At 37.9% G+C, this 14,949-nt stretch overlaps 1 protein-coding gene across 1 annotated transcript; it reads right to left on the reverse strand.

The window, feature by feature from the left end:
* mmel1 (membrane metallo-endopeptidase-like 1) lies at positions 1-13,296 on the reverse strand. Its single transcript, XM_062986829.1, has 24 exons — positions 13,211-13,296; positions 10,666-10,832; positions 10,345-10,374; positions 9,958-10,020; positions 9,519-9,680; positions 8,682-8,762; positions 7,866-7,961; positions 7,303-7,421; positions 7,077-7,142; positions 6,845-6,979; positions 6,229-6,318; positions 5,936-6,072; positions 5,677-5,770; positions 5,400-5,528; positions 4,861-4,959; positions 4,368-4,451; positions 4,074-4,177; positions 3,512-3,570; positions 2,115-2,234; positions 1,613-1,746; positions 1,238-1,303; positions 1,014-1,109; positions 185-261; positions 1-100 (listed from the first exon to the last, which is right to left on the reverse strand). The coding sequence occupies exons 2-24, from the start codon at positions 10,820-10,822 to the stop codon at positions 1-3; spliced, it is 2,298 nt and encodes a 765-aa protein (XP_062842899.1). The 5' UTR covers positions 10,823-10,832; positions 13,211-13,296.
* Positions 13,297-14,949: the final 1,653 nt, after the last annotated feature.

Raw genomic sequence — 14,949 nt, forward strand, 5'->3', positions numbered from 1 at the left:
CTACCACACTCTGCACTTCTCTTCCGGATTCATGGGAGTACCTTTTTTGCACTTGAATGCATCGGAAAAGGCTTCAAAATTCTGCAGGGAGCCCAAAACCCTGGTGTGATGACACAGAAGCATGGAAAGGTTTAAGGTTACAGTACAGATTCCATTTATCACCCATAATTCAATGTAAAACTACCTGTATTCCAGAGGACTGTGGGAATCTGTCTTTATTGACTGGATGGCATATTCAGGGCGACAGGCTCCACACCAGACCTGAAAGAGGCAGCATTACTGTGTCATGTTCAACATTGTAGTGAAGAGAATGTTCTCAGTTTTCCTAATTTCACAGCAAGCATGTACTTTAACATTGTACATTATTCATTATATCTCAAAATATTTATTATATAATTATTAATTAAATATTAATTATAGGTGCTTTAGTCAGCTCAATATGCCTGTGATCTATAGGACTAAGCTGTCTATGTGACAGTGAGAGTACTGTGACAGTAGGGCTCCATAATCAATTATATTTTAATAGTGATTACAACGTCCAGTTTTGTCAGTTAATGAAAAACTGGTGCACAGTTGGACGTTCCACCTCGCATCATACAGTTTAAAAATCTACTCGTAATGTCCTTGTAACATACTGCAGGACAGATGATCTGAATGGGTCAGAGCCAGCATATTAAGTGGCTGGTCCTAATGTTTTGGTTCATCAGTGTTTTTTTTCTGTTGGTAGCTATGAACTGTTTTAGTTTTGGCAGCAACCCAGCATGATATGCAGATAATAGAAAGGTCTGTGACTTTTATTTCAGAGCACAATTCCCAGGAGCTAGACCTAATTATCCATTCTGTCAGTCTGAAAGACACTTTAGCACTTGAAGCAATTTGGATTTGGCTAGTTGAATTCAATTGCAAATTCATGTCAAACTAGAAGCAAGAGTCTTTTTCATCTCCAAGTAAGTTGAATTTAAGGCAGCCTCTGACTGTCAAGTAGAGTAAATAGACCATTGTCTGTCACTTACCTGGGCAAAGTTGAGGAAGAAAAGCTGCTTATGGTCCATGTCCAAACCAGGTAGACGAGCCTCCTCGCCTTCCTTCTCCACCCATTTCATGTATGCCTAATAACCAAGGAAAATGTACACACAACTGTGTTTATAACATAGTTATAGAGTAACTGTATTTAATACTCAAGTTTATCAGATTAGTAGATTCAAGATTATTTTCATGCAGCTATCAACAAACTTACCTTGTATGCTTGCCTCACTCCTCCATTATCAGCAATGTTCTCACCCAAGGTGGTAATGCCACTCACCTACAATAAAATGACAGTGAAGTTTTCGGTTACTAAACACTAAAAAGTCATCAGAACAAAATGGATCAGGATAAAGCATCGGTAAAGCAGTCATGAAGATGAATAAATGAATGTGGTCCCATGTAGTGTAAGTTTATATAAAGGTCTTGTGTATCACATACACCAGATAAATCTTAGTAAAAGCAAAACACTGGTTTATTCATATATTTATTTCAAAATTGCATTCAAGGCACCATTACTTACTTTTCATTTTTTACAATTATTTAAACAATATTTGTAATTATTCTAATTATTTAATCTGATAATTACATTTTGTCCTCCGGCAAGCTTCCAGCTGAATTTACCATACTGTTGCACCATGCATTTTGACTGTTCATCAAACTGTTCAGTAGAGTAGTTGCTCCACCAGTTGTACATGTTCCCATCCTTGTCAAAGTTTCGACCTGCAAATTAAGGGGTTAGAAGAAAGTTTAGGAGTTTTGCATCAGTATTACACTTTTGTTCATTATCTGATTACTGTCTGTTATATTTAAAACTTAAAAATTGAAGTTTGATAAATAACATGTTTAAAAACACCCATCTATTTTGTTATTGTTATATGCTTTGTGCTGGCAACATGATCAGACAGCAGCAACATGAATGTGACCACTACTTCAGCCAAATGCATTTATAGAGTGCCTGAGCAGACTGATGGCACTAGTGAGAATAGAACCAGAGTCTCCACGGAGGTAGGCAGAGATTTCATCATCACTGCACTGCTCATCCAATCACCCGAAAATTTTTATTCCAAGGAAAATGACTGTTTACTCACCGTGGTCATCAAAGCCATGAGTGATCTCATGTCCTATAACCATCCCAATGCCTCCAAAGTTTAGGGCTTGATGCTGCCTCTCACTGAAAAATGGGGGCTGTAGAATTCCAGCAGGAAACACTGTGACATAAAAAATAGATTACTACATGATTTTCACAGTTATAAGAAAAAGTGTGTGAACCCTTTGGAAAAGTCTCATTCCATCTGTAAAGCATGGTGGAGGACGAATACTGATTTGGGGCTATTAATACAGGGCATATTAGGGGAGCAATCCATTATCTTTTTACAATAGAACAATCTTGAAAACATCAGCTACAGTGAAACTTCATGCTACTAAATGAGATACCTTTACCTATTATTGATATGGTTTACATACTTTACCAGCTTGGATAGTTAATGTTTATTAGAGCCATAATTGTGTCTATCATCTCTGACATCAGATGAAGATCAGATGACAGTTTGGAGATAATGTATGTAGAAATCCAGGCAGCAGAAACACACTTTACACTATATGAACTATATGAGTTCAAGCTGTATTGAAAAAGGCTAGGAAAGCTACAATTATTTCTCCACACTGCAGAAACCCTGCTTACAGCTGCCTCTCTGTCTGCAGAATAGCAATTTAGCCTGAAGTGTTTCCCAGAATGTCCAGGAACATTAAAATGTGCAATTTAAGAGTAATTATGTGGAAATTACTCCAGCTGAAAATCTGCATAATCACCCGGCTTTTGCAATCTGTGTATTAGCCCAGCTTGAATAGCATGCTTTCTGTGCCCTGAGCGCATCTCTTTTAGCGCCAGCTTTGTGTGCACTGGAGCCTGAAACTAGCTTTATATTATCTACAGGGAAAAGAGCATCACAGGCATTATTTCCACCGAACTAAATAGGCATTCAGACTGAGACTGCTTGTAACTGCAGGGTGACCAGAAACAATTTCTCTCACATTAACTCCGTTTGGAGACTATCGTCCCACAGACCGTTTGAAATTAGAAAGTCATCAAATGCTGAGTTCAGCCCGATTTCGTTTTATTAGTTCACTCTGTTTGTGGTCGGATTAATCATTGCAGTGCAGAAATAGCGTTTATTTAATTTAAATAGGCACTTGCAAGAGCTTACAGCACAAACCTCACAAAACTCAGTGGGACAGAGGTGGGACATTCTTTAGAGACACTTTATTAAAGGTAGCTTTATGTTACCAGTAGACAGGTGTGCAATGCATGTGGATGATTAAAAATGCAATAGTTACATGATGGGTGTTGGTAGAGCTTTAACATGGGGATTAGTGTGTTGGAAGCAGGTACAACTGTACAAGATTCATATACATCCAAATGCACTTTATTTGGAACTGCAAACTGTTTTGGCTCCAGAAAACAATGTTCTCTCCAGTGTGAACTTACCGATCTGGTTTCTGTTGTGAGAGTAGAATGCATTCACAACTGCTGCACCAATAATCCACCTGACAAAACAATCACATTGTGAGGGAGTAAAGCAGAATGACATTACTGTAAATCTCTGCAGTAATGTATGTGCTTGACTATCTATTTTTACACTCTGTGGCCAAAAGTTTGTTGACACCTGAGCATCCAAAATCATAAGAAATCAGAGAAGTTGGTCTACTTTGCTGCTTATTAATAAGCTCTTGACTCACAGTTAATCCCAAATTCAGCATTTCAAATGTGTTGAATAAGGTTGAGCTCAGTGTAATTAAAGCCTCAGCCCAAATAATTACATTCTATCACATACCCACTTTTAGAGTCACTAAGCTCAATGTATGCCCTATTGTACCCATACCAACGTCTGTCTATCAAGACTGTATAAGTGTTTGCTTGATTGCATTTACCTCTTAGCAATGGGTGTGTGTAAACCAGACACACTCAAACAGAATCCACTGTTAAAAAACATGTCGACATCTTTTTGGCCATATAGTGTATTTTTGTTTTTAGTGTGTTTCTAACATACAGGTCAGGGTCGACAGGTTCTCTTAGCTTCTTGTGAGCTTTCTGAGCAGTTGCCTGAAGATTCTCCAAAATATTCTCAAAGTAGCTTTCTTCACTGAACTTTAGCTATGGACAAAAAGAGACAAATTAGGCCACAATTACAAATATAAGTTGTAATTAAAATGTGGAGATATATGTGTATTTAATGATAGATGACTCTTGAAGTTAAATAGTGATTATACAAAATAGATTTTGTTCAGTGTAAATGAATGAGTAAGCTCACATTGAAAAAAGAAAGAGAGCTTTCAAAACTTACATGGGTGTACTCCTCATCCAGTTTATCATTGTCTTCCTTCAGGATATAATCCGGATAGCCAATCTGCTCTGATATAGCCATAGCCTGAAACATTAAACAGCTCTGTGATCAGCAAATATTTTGAGCTTCAAAAGCACCTAGGAACCTACCAATGACCCACTGTAACCCTCACCAAGATAATACAGCGAGTAAAATAAGTTAATAAATCACTTTAGTATCTGTACATCACTTTAATGCAGATGAATTTGTTTATATTTGAGCAACTTTCTGACTGGTGAACTGTCAGTTGTTTTCATGCCTATGAGTCGAACCTCAGTCTAACCTCAACCTAACTCTACAGACTTACTGAAAAAAAACATACATAGATATATGAACACCTAACCATTAACTAGCTAAATATCCCAGTTCCCCTTTTTGTGGCTACAACAGTCTCCACAGCATTTTTTATTGTGTCTGTGGAACTTTGTGATTTGTAATTTGAGTCCAGCATTACCTTCTCTCTTGCTTTCTCTTTGGACTGATCATCCATCCAATTTAGCTCCTCCAGTGTTTCCACATAAGCCTCCTGAATCTTTTTTATCAATTCACCAACCTATAAAAAAGAGTTATTACAAAAAGTATGTTTACGATATTCCTAATATTCCAGCACTTCTAAACCACAAACATGACAGGCTCAAGTGCTTTAATATGTACTGTAATAAACTTAATTTTTTTTTAGAAATTCTACCCAAGACACCTTAAATAAGCATACTAAAATCCTTTATCTGCTTAGAGCTTTAACAACTCTGCTCTGTCATTATTTATTATTAAATGCCGTCAAGTCGATTCTGACTCCTAGCGACCATATGGACAGTGTTCCTCTAGAGCATCCTGAATTCTGTTTGGGTTTAGCTCCTCAAAAAGAGCTAAAAAAAGGGTTATTTCTCCTGTTGTTTCCATCCATTTTGTTGCTGGCCGTCCTCTTTCCTTTTTACGTTCATTTGTCTTTACCAATAGACTGCTGAACCTCGAGTAGTGTCCATCAAGCCTTACCATGCGTTTACTGTCTCCAGCAAAGGTCTCACGGACATACAGTGCCCCCACTGCATTCTCCATATTGCTCTGAACATAACGTACACAGTCTCGCCAGCGAGCTTCCTCAACCGTGGTTCCATGCAAAACCTGAACAAATAAATGTATGCCAGTATGTTATTTTTAACATACTGAGAGCAGCATCCACATCAATGTTATATTAAAATCAATAATGTCTATGTCTATCACTCTGGTTAAGGGTTACAGTGTGAAGTCCTGCTTTAAAGTGGTCACTGACCTTTCTGTAGTGAGCACGCAAGTCTTTGATGCGCCGACTCAGGCTGCTGACCCTCTCAGAAATGAGCATCCAGACCAGGTAATTCTGCACAGTCCTGCACAAACAGCATGTTGTATTTACAAAGTATATGATGATGACAAGCATTTCAAAATTTCATAAGCCAATCCTGTTTGTAAATTCCCAACCAGCCGACAACACAGCTGGGGATTCAAACACTGAAATCCAGTAGTAGGTATTGGGTAATTGCCTAATGTCTGACCTGCGATCGTATCTAGAAAGCACATCATTGAGCTTCTCGAGGTACGGTGTGCAGTAGACCACGATGGGCTCCTCTGGCTGTACTGTAATGGAAACACTCACCATGATGCCCTGGATGTAGCGAGTCCAGTTAAAACCCTGCAGAAAGACAGAGTGTTTAAAGCAATAGCTGTAGAGTTGAAACCAAAGGTTTGCACATGCTTGTAAAGAACGTGGATTTCCCACTTGGACGCACCACTTGTACTATAATTTACTAGTAAAATTCTGAATTTAACATGGCTCTGTGAGACTTACATTGAGGCCATAGGTCTCGTGTACCTCTTGCAGGGTCATCTTGTTGTAGAGGACAGTAATGTCGTTGCGCTCTTCAGCTGCAGATGTGGCCTAAAGACAAAAAGTGAAACCGTGAACAGTTGTGTTTCTGCTGATCACTGACTAACTGTTTTTATTTGTATGACTATAGCTATTGGTTTACTAAAACCCACAAGAAAAGTACACCAGGGCACTTTAACAAATCTGATAGAATTCAATCAAACAGTAAGCCTATTTTGAAAAAAAAAATTTAGAAAATTGAGTTTGAATGCTTAAGTTAAAAACATTATTTGCTTGTGTTGTGGATAAATCACCTGCCATTCAGCTGGAACAGGATTTAGAAGGTCTAATGCTATTGCCAGCAAAGGTTTTCAGCACAATTTATAGTCAACTTTCACAGGATCTCAACAACGATCATGACTGGCCATGCGAAACGGCCCAATTAATAATAGTAAGAACAGTAAAACTGTGTGCAGCTTTAAATTTAAATGCAAACTTAGCTGTTGTTTGAGATGTTACTAACATTACAAATCCTTACAGATACCAGGTAGCATTTTATTGTCTTCCTTCAGACATTACAAGATGTGTGGTCACTCACATTAGCAATGTCTTTCTCCAACTCCATCACTTGCATCATGTCCTCCCACACATGCTCATCGTCCTGGGTCAGGTTCCTGTCCTCTCGTGCTATTTTTGCCATGGAAACCATCAACTGCAGATATGCCTCACGCACCTAGCCATACAGACCAACAGAGATCAGCTGCTAATATCTGTAATTATCACATGGGTGGGAACTGAGGGTGAGAATTACTGAGAATAAGGGAGTGCACCTTTTTGTAGTTACCATCATTAAGGTACAAATCTCTTGAGGGCATTCCTAGAAATGGCTGGTCAATCTGTAAACACACAGGGGGTTACTGGTTTACTTTTACTGGTTTTACTATTTTATGGTTTGCTTTTAGAAACTTTTATTGAAGCATTACATTATAGTGGTGGGCTATTATCTGTATAATAAGTCTTTAAAATGCTTTGATGTGGTGAGTTTGGTTGCCTTACATAAATGATGTGGTTGCTTGAGTCTCTGTCATCGGGCCACACAAACATTTCCAGCAAAACCTTCTTGTTGTAATGGGCATTAAGGGTTGCCAAGGTGTCCTCCAGCCACCATGTTTCATCTGTACAACAAGAAAATATACATTTTAGATGTAGAAAATAATCAGCAACATTTTGATCAATGGGTTTACATGCACACAGATAAGTCAATTTCCAGATCTAAGTACAATCTCCACAGGTAGCATGGGTACATTTTGCGGGGACAAGGTGATAGCATTGATCACTTCCAAAGTCAAGTCAATCAGTTACAGAAAAACAAAATAGCAAAGTAGCACAAATCTTTGAAATCCCAGGACTTCTGCTGTGTATGAGTCTAATTTAAAAAAGAACCACACATCGTTTTTTCTCATCTCTTCCCCCACAGTGCAGTGGTGCTCAATCAATCTGCTCCTTATCAACTCCCTGAGGTGCCAGCCTTACTGCTATTGTTTTATCCTATTTAGCTAAAGCTGAGACACTGCTATCTCCTATTGTAGCTAATCTGGGGCCACCAGTATCTTTGATACCTGCTGTGCTGTTCCAGTCATCAGAGGCTACAGGCCAGTCTCCAATACTGTCGATGAGCTTGAGGAGGGGCTGCGAGTCACGCTGCTCTATCAAATCTGCAGGAAGGAAGCAGTGGTACAATCAATTTAGTCATTGGGAATTAGCAAATGTCACCCTTTAAATTCAGCAAACTGCCAGCAAAAACAGATTTTTCTGAGCTTTATGAATGCTAACATGAAATAATAGAATACAAGGGTGAAGTGTTCGCAGAACACTATTGTCTAGATCTTATCACATCACTTTATGCTCATGTAAACACATCTGGTAACTTCCCACCTTTATATTAATCTTCATAACTGTAAACTGATAAATGTTTTAGACCTGAAGTGAAAATAAAAAAACACAATTTGTACTAATTTAAAAAACTGATATTTCATATCTGTCTTATACCCTGCATCAGTCTATATATAAACTATAACAAATGACCCAACCAGAAACCAATTACCCAGCATCCTACCGTTAAATACCACTTTATACCAGCCCTTTTAAACACTTTTAGCAACTCCATGCTTACTTTGCAATTTACTCAGCTACCGTAATCAATAATCTTTGATTTTCTCCAGTTGGTTTCCTTCTATGAATCTGGCCTCACCCACTGTCCTGCTGTTGTTCAATATTTTCCTAGACATGACCAGAAAGCCTCTGTCTCTGCCAGGTGTCAAAATCTATTTTTCTTTCTAATTTTTTCTCATTTTGTGTTTTTCTATATCACTTTTTCCTAATTTAACTGGTTAGTTGGAGGTTTGGCAGCTTTTAAAATAATCTTTCGCACTCACTTTCATTCATACATGATCTGTAGAGCACTTTGGCTTTCTTGAAAGCTTCCCGATCACTTTTGCTTTCTGTCTCCAGAACCCCTGCATTAAAAAAAAATCACTACAGATTTTAATGCATTAATGTAGACTTACATTCAATAAAACCTTTAATGGTGTAAAAAAGTTATTGTCCACTTTTCCAATGGCCCCAAAATTTACTTTTGAATGAATAACAATAGTCACAAGAAATTCAACCTAGATAAGACAGACTCAAACTCATTTTGGACAGAGTGCTGATTGATTGCAGTGCACAATATACATATATATCTCCTAATTCACAGCAATGTAGTGCAGCCAACTCACCTTCTGTATGTTTTTGAAAGGGGGTAAAAAACGGAGTACTTGATGAAAACCCACAAGGATACTTAGAAAACATGCCACACCACACACAGTGACCAAAGACTAGAACTGAACCCAGGCCTTTATGACCGATATGTGGCTCCAGCTCTACCACCTGCACCATGATGTCACTGTGGTCAGAGCACAGAAGCAGCCATTGTAAGGCACTCCTGGTGCTGAGAGTGTTAAGGACCTTACTCAGGGGCAAGGATTTGGCCCCACAGCCTTCAAGTTGGTAACCCACAGCTTTACCCACTAGGCTGCCATTGTCCCTATTTGTGGATCTTTTGGTGCAATGGCATATTTTGTTTAATGAGCTGAAATTGTTCTTTGTGACAAATTGCTCAGAACAATTACAGGCAACATCAGAGAAGGCAATTACTTTTTTACACCGTCATAAAAGACGACAATGAAACCAGACAGTTGAGTGCAAACATGTATTAAAGTGACACCACTGACCCTTCAGCACTATCTCCAGCTCGTCCCTCAGGATGTTAAAGACGCTGTGAAGTGAGCTGGTCTCTGGGATAACATGCCTCTCCAGCCATCCTCCACATGCATATTGGTAAAAGTTCTGACAGGGGTCCACACTCTGGTCCATGTTTTGTAATAATCTTGCAGCTGTAAGTACAGCGGTAAAGTAAGACTCCATTTGTGATCATTGTGACAATATTAATATCTTGCCCTTTTAATACATTTTATACTCAGTTTTATACACTGTTGATTCTATGTTTTCACTGCAAAACATTCTCAAAGTTGAATTTTAGCAATGCTATTGATGTGACCTGGCATCCGACAGACACAGTTGGTCTTATCTGGGAAAGGAATTAGGAGTTGAAAATGACTTACTAAAAAACAACACGTAATAAAGCTTCTTTGCAAATTCAAATGAGGTTACCTGCAGTGACACAGTCCGGAGTTGTGCAAGTGCTGCTGTCCAAACTGAATTGACACTCTGGGCCTGTAAAACACCAGTGCAGTCTGCTGTGGTAAATGAACATTGACCTTACCCTACCCTTGACCTTACGTACCCTTCATGACAGAATCTACTCAAAAACTAGCTAGCTAGGATGCTCAGGTGGGCACTAGATAAATTAAAGGAAAAAATGACCCTAGCTAAAAAATGACCTTAGCTAATATATTACATTTAGGGTAAGTAAACATGTAAAATGTATTTAGCATAATAGCATAATTTGTTCAAACTGAGAAGCATTTTTTGGCTAGGTTTTGAACTAGCTACTTACTACTGGAGGTCTCAGATAAAATGTATTCACTTTTACTGTACCTTTTGTAGCTCCATTTCTGTATGGATAATCTGGAAAAGAAAAAGAATTTAAGCTTCTATTGACTAATTGGTGGTAACATCTGATTATTAACTGCTTATTAGCTTACTAAACTGGAGGAAGTAACTTTGGTGGCCTTTTTGAGCACCAGCAGACATTCTAATACCTGACCAAGTTGCTCAGTAAGCAACTGCTTTGTAATAAAGTATGTGTTAAAGTATTTCTATTTGTATATAATGTATATAACACACTATTTAAACTAAATCAGTTATTTTTTTAAAGGCACTTTGCATATGTTTAGTTTAATGTTTTTAGTTTTTTACCTTTGAGAGATGAAGCGTAAAGCACCACCAGTCCCCCAAGAGCACAGCTCATCAGCAGTAACATGATGGACAGTCCGATCTCCACTACAGTCCAACGGTGCTTTCTTGAGTTGCTTGTTTTCTCCATTATATCCATCTGGCTCTCAGATTTTCCCATTCTGTGAGATCTGCAATGTCACATGACAACAAAAAACCGATCTAGTGCGTCTAATAATTATTAGTATTAAAGTAAAGTTTGAAGCAACAAGGCATGGTGTATAAATTTACTTTATTTGCTATAAATAGCTTAGAAACTGTAATTGTTTTGGTGTAGACTAATTTGCAAACAATTTGCTACATTCCAGATTCAAATTTATAAAACATATAGAGCCTCCAGTCAGACAAACATGTAATTGTATTTTATCCGGTTTTTGCTATTTGATTGCAGTGATGAGTTGGCCGATGGAATCTTTGGCTCTTTGAATCCGCTCTTGTAACTGAATTTTGAGAGGCAATTTGCGACGAAAAGCCGTTTTCCTCATTCAGTTAACTGGAAAGACAATCATTATAGAGTACTTGTGAAGAAGATGTTCAGCTGTAAAATGCAGCAGGTGGCTTCATACTTGTAATTGGAGGTGTGCGCTTGTCTGCGGCCTTTGTGTGTGCATGTGTGTGTAACAGGAATGTAATAACCTGTATTTTCCAAACTAGACATAATGAAATACAATCCCTTTTTGGTAAGCCCTGGCCAAGCTGTGTTGTGCACTTAAGTTACTTTACAAACCATTAAAACATAAAGTAAAATAAATACTGCAGCATTTAGGTCAATATTTGTCCTATTACAGATTTTTCTGTAAAATTAGATCCAGACATTCCTAGTCAAAACTAATTTTATGATAACAGTTTGACAATACAGACCAATATGAAAGAAGAAAACCAAGAATGTTTTTTCTTGTTTTTGCACTAAAAGTGAGATTTATTTTCTTGTTTTGACATCCTGACATCAACCTGTGGATTAAAGGTATTATATTTTGTGTAAGTGGGTTGAAAAGCAGCGTGCTTAATGCTTGGAGGTGCTGGGTAATAAATCAGGCAATGTGTGCAGTCATCTCCCGTTAATTCATGCTGATGAATACTCATGGGCACGCTTATTCCAGTGTGATGGATGTGTGTGTGTGTGTGTGTGTGTGTGTGCGCTTCTGCTTAAAGATGCCAACACCAGCCAGATGATAAATACAGCAGAAAATTGGTTCAGAGCCAGACTTAGATATCTAGCATTTTGTCTGGTGTATCTCTCCTATTTAAACATCTAGTTTAAAAATGATGCAAGGTGCATTTATGAGGACAGTTACACTGCAGTTTATTCTAATAGAAAAAAAATGTGTGACCCCTAGAAATTCTCATAAACAAAATTAAGCATGCTCGAAGCTCGAAGTTTTTCTTTTACATTTTATTTTAATTTAGGATTGAAGTCAGAAAGGCAGCATGTTCAACAAGGATCTGGATTGCATTTCACAGAAAATTTGGGGTTGCCAAATCATAGTCTCCAAATCTACAATAAAATACCAACTATAACTCTTAGAATGGCATGCCAGAAGAATACAATTATTTCTTCTAACCACAAGCATACGTTCCTGGAGTTTTCTAAACAATACTGGAGCTTTGACTGGAATTGGGCTCTATGCTTATATAACGCTCAAAGAACAAACATGATAATTATGCAGAAAATAACTTAAATATGCAGAAAATAACTTCTATAGTTAGGTTTGAAGTTAAGGATATGTGCTGTCTGGGGATGTCTTTTTTCCTAAAGACCCCATTTTTAAAAAAAATCTAAATTATCTAAAACCTTTGTCCAGACAAACATGGCTCCATGAGCACAGAATCAGTCTTTTGCCATGGTCATCCCAGTCCATTGCTTTAAAGCCTACTGAAAAACTGTGGGGTGATCTAATGTGAAGAGTCCACAAGAAAGGACCTAGCACTGAGAGTTTTAGGGAGATTCTGTATTAAAGAGTGCTGTTAGATTCCTTGCCTGGTTTCTCAAATCTCATCAAGCTTTTTAGGAGATGAGATGAGATGAGAATAGAATAAAATAGAAGAGAATGAAATAGAGGAGAAGAGAAGAGCTTTTATGTTGGCAAAGATAGGTTGTGCAAAGTACTAAATACAGGGGTGTTAATAATTATGACACATGGTTTTGTTAATACAATTTGGATTGTTTTATCCAGAATAAATTCACTTTAAATTAATTTTGGATTTAATTAATCTGTTTACTACAAATGTTTTACATTGTTTTTTCAACATATATTCACCTTAAGTGCCAATAATTCTGAAACTGACTGTAAAAAACAAAAATAATATTATATGGATGACTTATGTGTACATTACAGGCAAATAATTATGCTATGATTCATATTTTATAATGCAATATAATAAATAGCAAACAAAACAACAGAAAATGTCATCTAATTATTTCGTTAAAATGTCAGTATTTTTTTTACAAGTAGAATTAACACTTGCAACATGTTGATTTTTTAAAAGAAACTATCCAAAGCATGCTCACCCTAATTTGTGATGAATTGAATCCCGGAAGCCCCTCTCTGGACGCCTTTCAATTTCTCCAACACCCCTTCTAGGTTTGCACCTAGAGCTGGTGTGTGCAGAAATGAAGCAGCATGCAGACAGCTGGATGCCAGTGGGACTGTGTGTTCCTCTGTGGGCTGAATGAGGGAGTATAATCTGAGGAAAGGATGGAGAGAGAGAGGGGAAGAGAGAGACAGAAGTATAGGCTGAGGGGAGGGTAGAGTTGGAGGGATGGAAGTGGGTGAGATGGTGGTAGAGCCCTAGTGAGATGGTGAAAGCAATACCAGGAGTCAAAAAAACACTTAAGCACCTTTTATGAGTAGCCTTTACCTGATGTTAGACTCAAAACTTGTGTCTGTTAAATTACAACACAAGCAGAAGTCATTCTACTTAATGTGGTACTAATTAAATGATCACTTAAAGCAAGTCTTATTAACAATAAAAGTATAAAAACCACTACTATAGTCATCACTGTCTTCCTGCAATAAGACCAGCTTGAATTAAAAAGTAATTGTTGACCATGTCAAAAGAGCTGAAGAGAAAAGTTTTAAGTGAGGAAAGGAAAGGTTCAGTTCTGGCTTAACTGGTAGAGGGTTAGTGAGCATCAGGTTGCTTCCTTCCATTTTTGGGTTTGTTTCCAGTCAGCCCCAAGACATAAGATCCCTCACAAGTCTTAGACCTGACCTAAAGTCACTCCTTCAGCTTTACAGCCAGCACTATGGCAGTCAACATTAGTGTCCTCCTGGAATCCAGATGGAAGTGTGATTTCCGCTGCTCCAGAGTCCAAACAAGGTATACAGCTTTCAATTAACAGTTAATGCTGTGAGATGGTGATGGCAATAGCAAGATTCAAAAAGCACTCTAACCTTTTACTGGCATCGATCATATGTTAGATGCATGTAACACACTACATTAAGTATGAAAGAAGTTTTACGCCATTCTTACATTAGAGTAAATTAAGGCTCATTAACTCTAAGAATGAAAATCATGTACATTCAGTTGCTGACTTTATTCACCCATCAGCAAGTGTGAAGTGGTGCCAGCTGAAGTGTAAAGGAAACACTAGGTTAATCACTGTTGCCCCCATAAACTGGGCTAAAACAGTCTGGTGGAGATATGATCAATTTACTGCAGGAGGATTGGCAGGAAGACGCCTTGGCGTGTTAGGGTCTAAACCCCTATCCCACCAGTGTCAGAATGAAATGGCATCATCCCCAGGCTCATTAACAGTCTGACTAACCACTGTAATTAACTGATATTAGTGGGAGTCAGAGCCAGTGGTGCACACCATGCCAGGTGATCAGCAGTGATGCATAACTGCCTTTGCTCAGCCCAGCTGTCCACATTGTTTAGTCCATCATAACACTCATCAAAGGGGATAAATGCTACGGACAAAAATAGAAAGGGAACCATAGCGTATGTGGGTCAAGGACTGCTAATTATGCAAGTCATTTAAATTGATTTCAGTAGGTCAACTTATATGATTATGAATAATTTTGAACTGACATTTAAGTTGTACTTTGAATTGAAGTACATAACCAAAAGTATGTGGACACCTTTTCTCATAAGTGAAAATTGGAAACATCTAAATGCAACAAAGGGTCAACAGCATATAACAAGCTCATAAAATGGTACAGCTAAATGATTACAGAAGTAGAGCATGAATATACTTACTGGCAAATATCACTTCAAAGTTCCAAACTGCCTCTGGAGGACACA

Source organism: Trichomycterus rosablanca, chromosome 24 (assembly GCF_030014385.1).
Source record: "Trichomycterus rosablanca isolate fTriRos1 chromosome 24, fTriRos1.hap1, whole genome shotgun sequence".
NCBI lineage: Eukaryota > Metazoa > Chordata > Actinopteri > Siluriformes > Trichomycteridae > Trichomycterus > Trichomycterus rosablanca.

What these genes read in the sequence shown, in the direction of transcription:
- mmel1 (XM_062986829.1), bottom strand. Translation starts at nt 10,822, where the DNA reads ATGGGAAAATCTGAGAGCCAGATGGATATAATGGAGAAAACAAGCAAC. An exon ending in TGACTGGAACAGCACAGCAG is followed by an intron (nt 7,422 to 7,865) that starts GTATCAAAGATA and finishes CTTGTTGTACAG; the next exon opens with ATGAAACATGGTGGCTGGAG. An exon ending in GAGTGAGGCAAGCATACAAG is followed by an intron (nt 1,110 to 1,237) that starts GTAAGTTTGTTG and finishes CTTGGTTATTAG; the next exon opens with GCATACATGAAATGGGTGGA.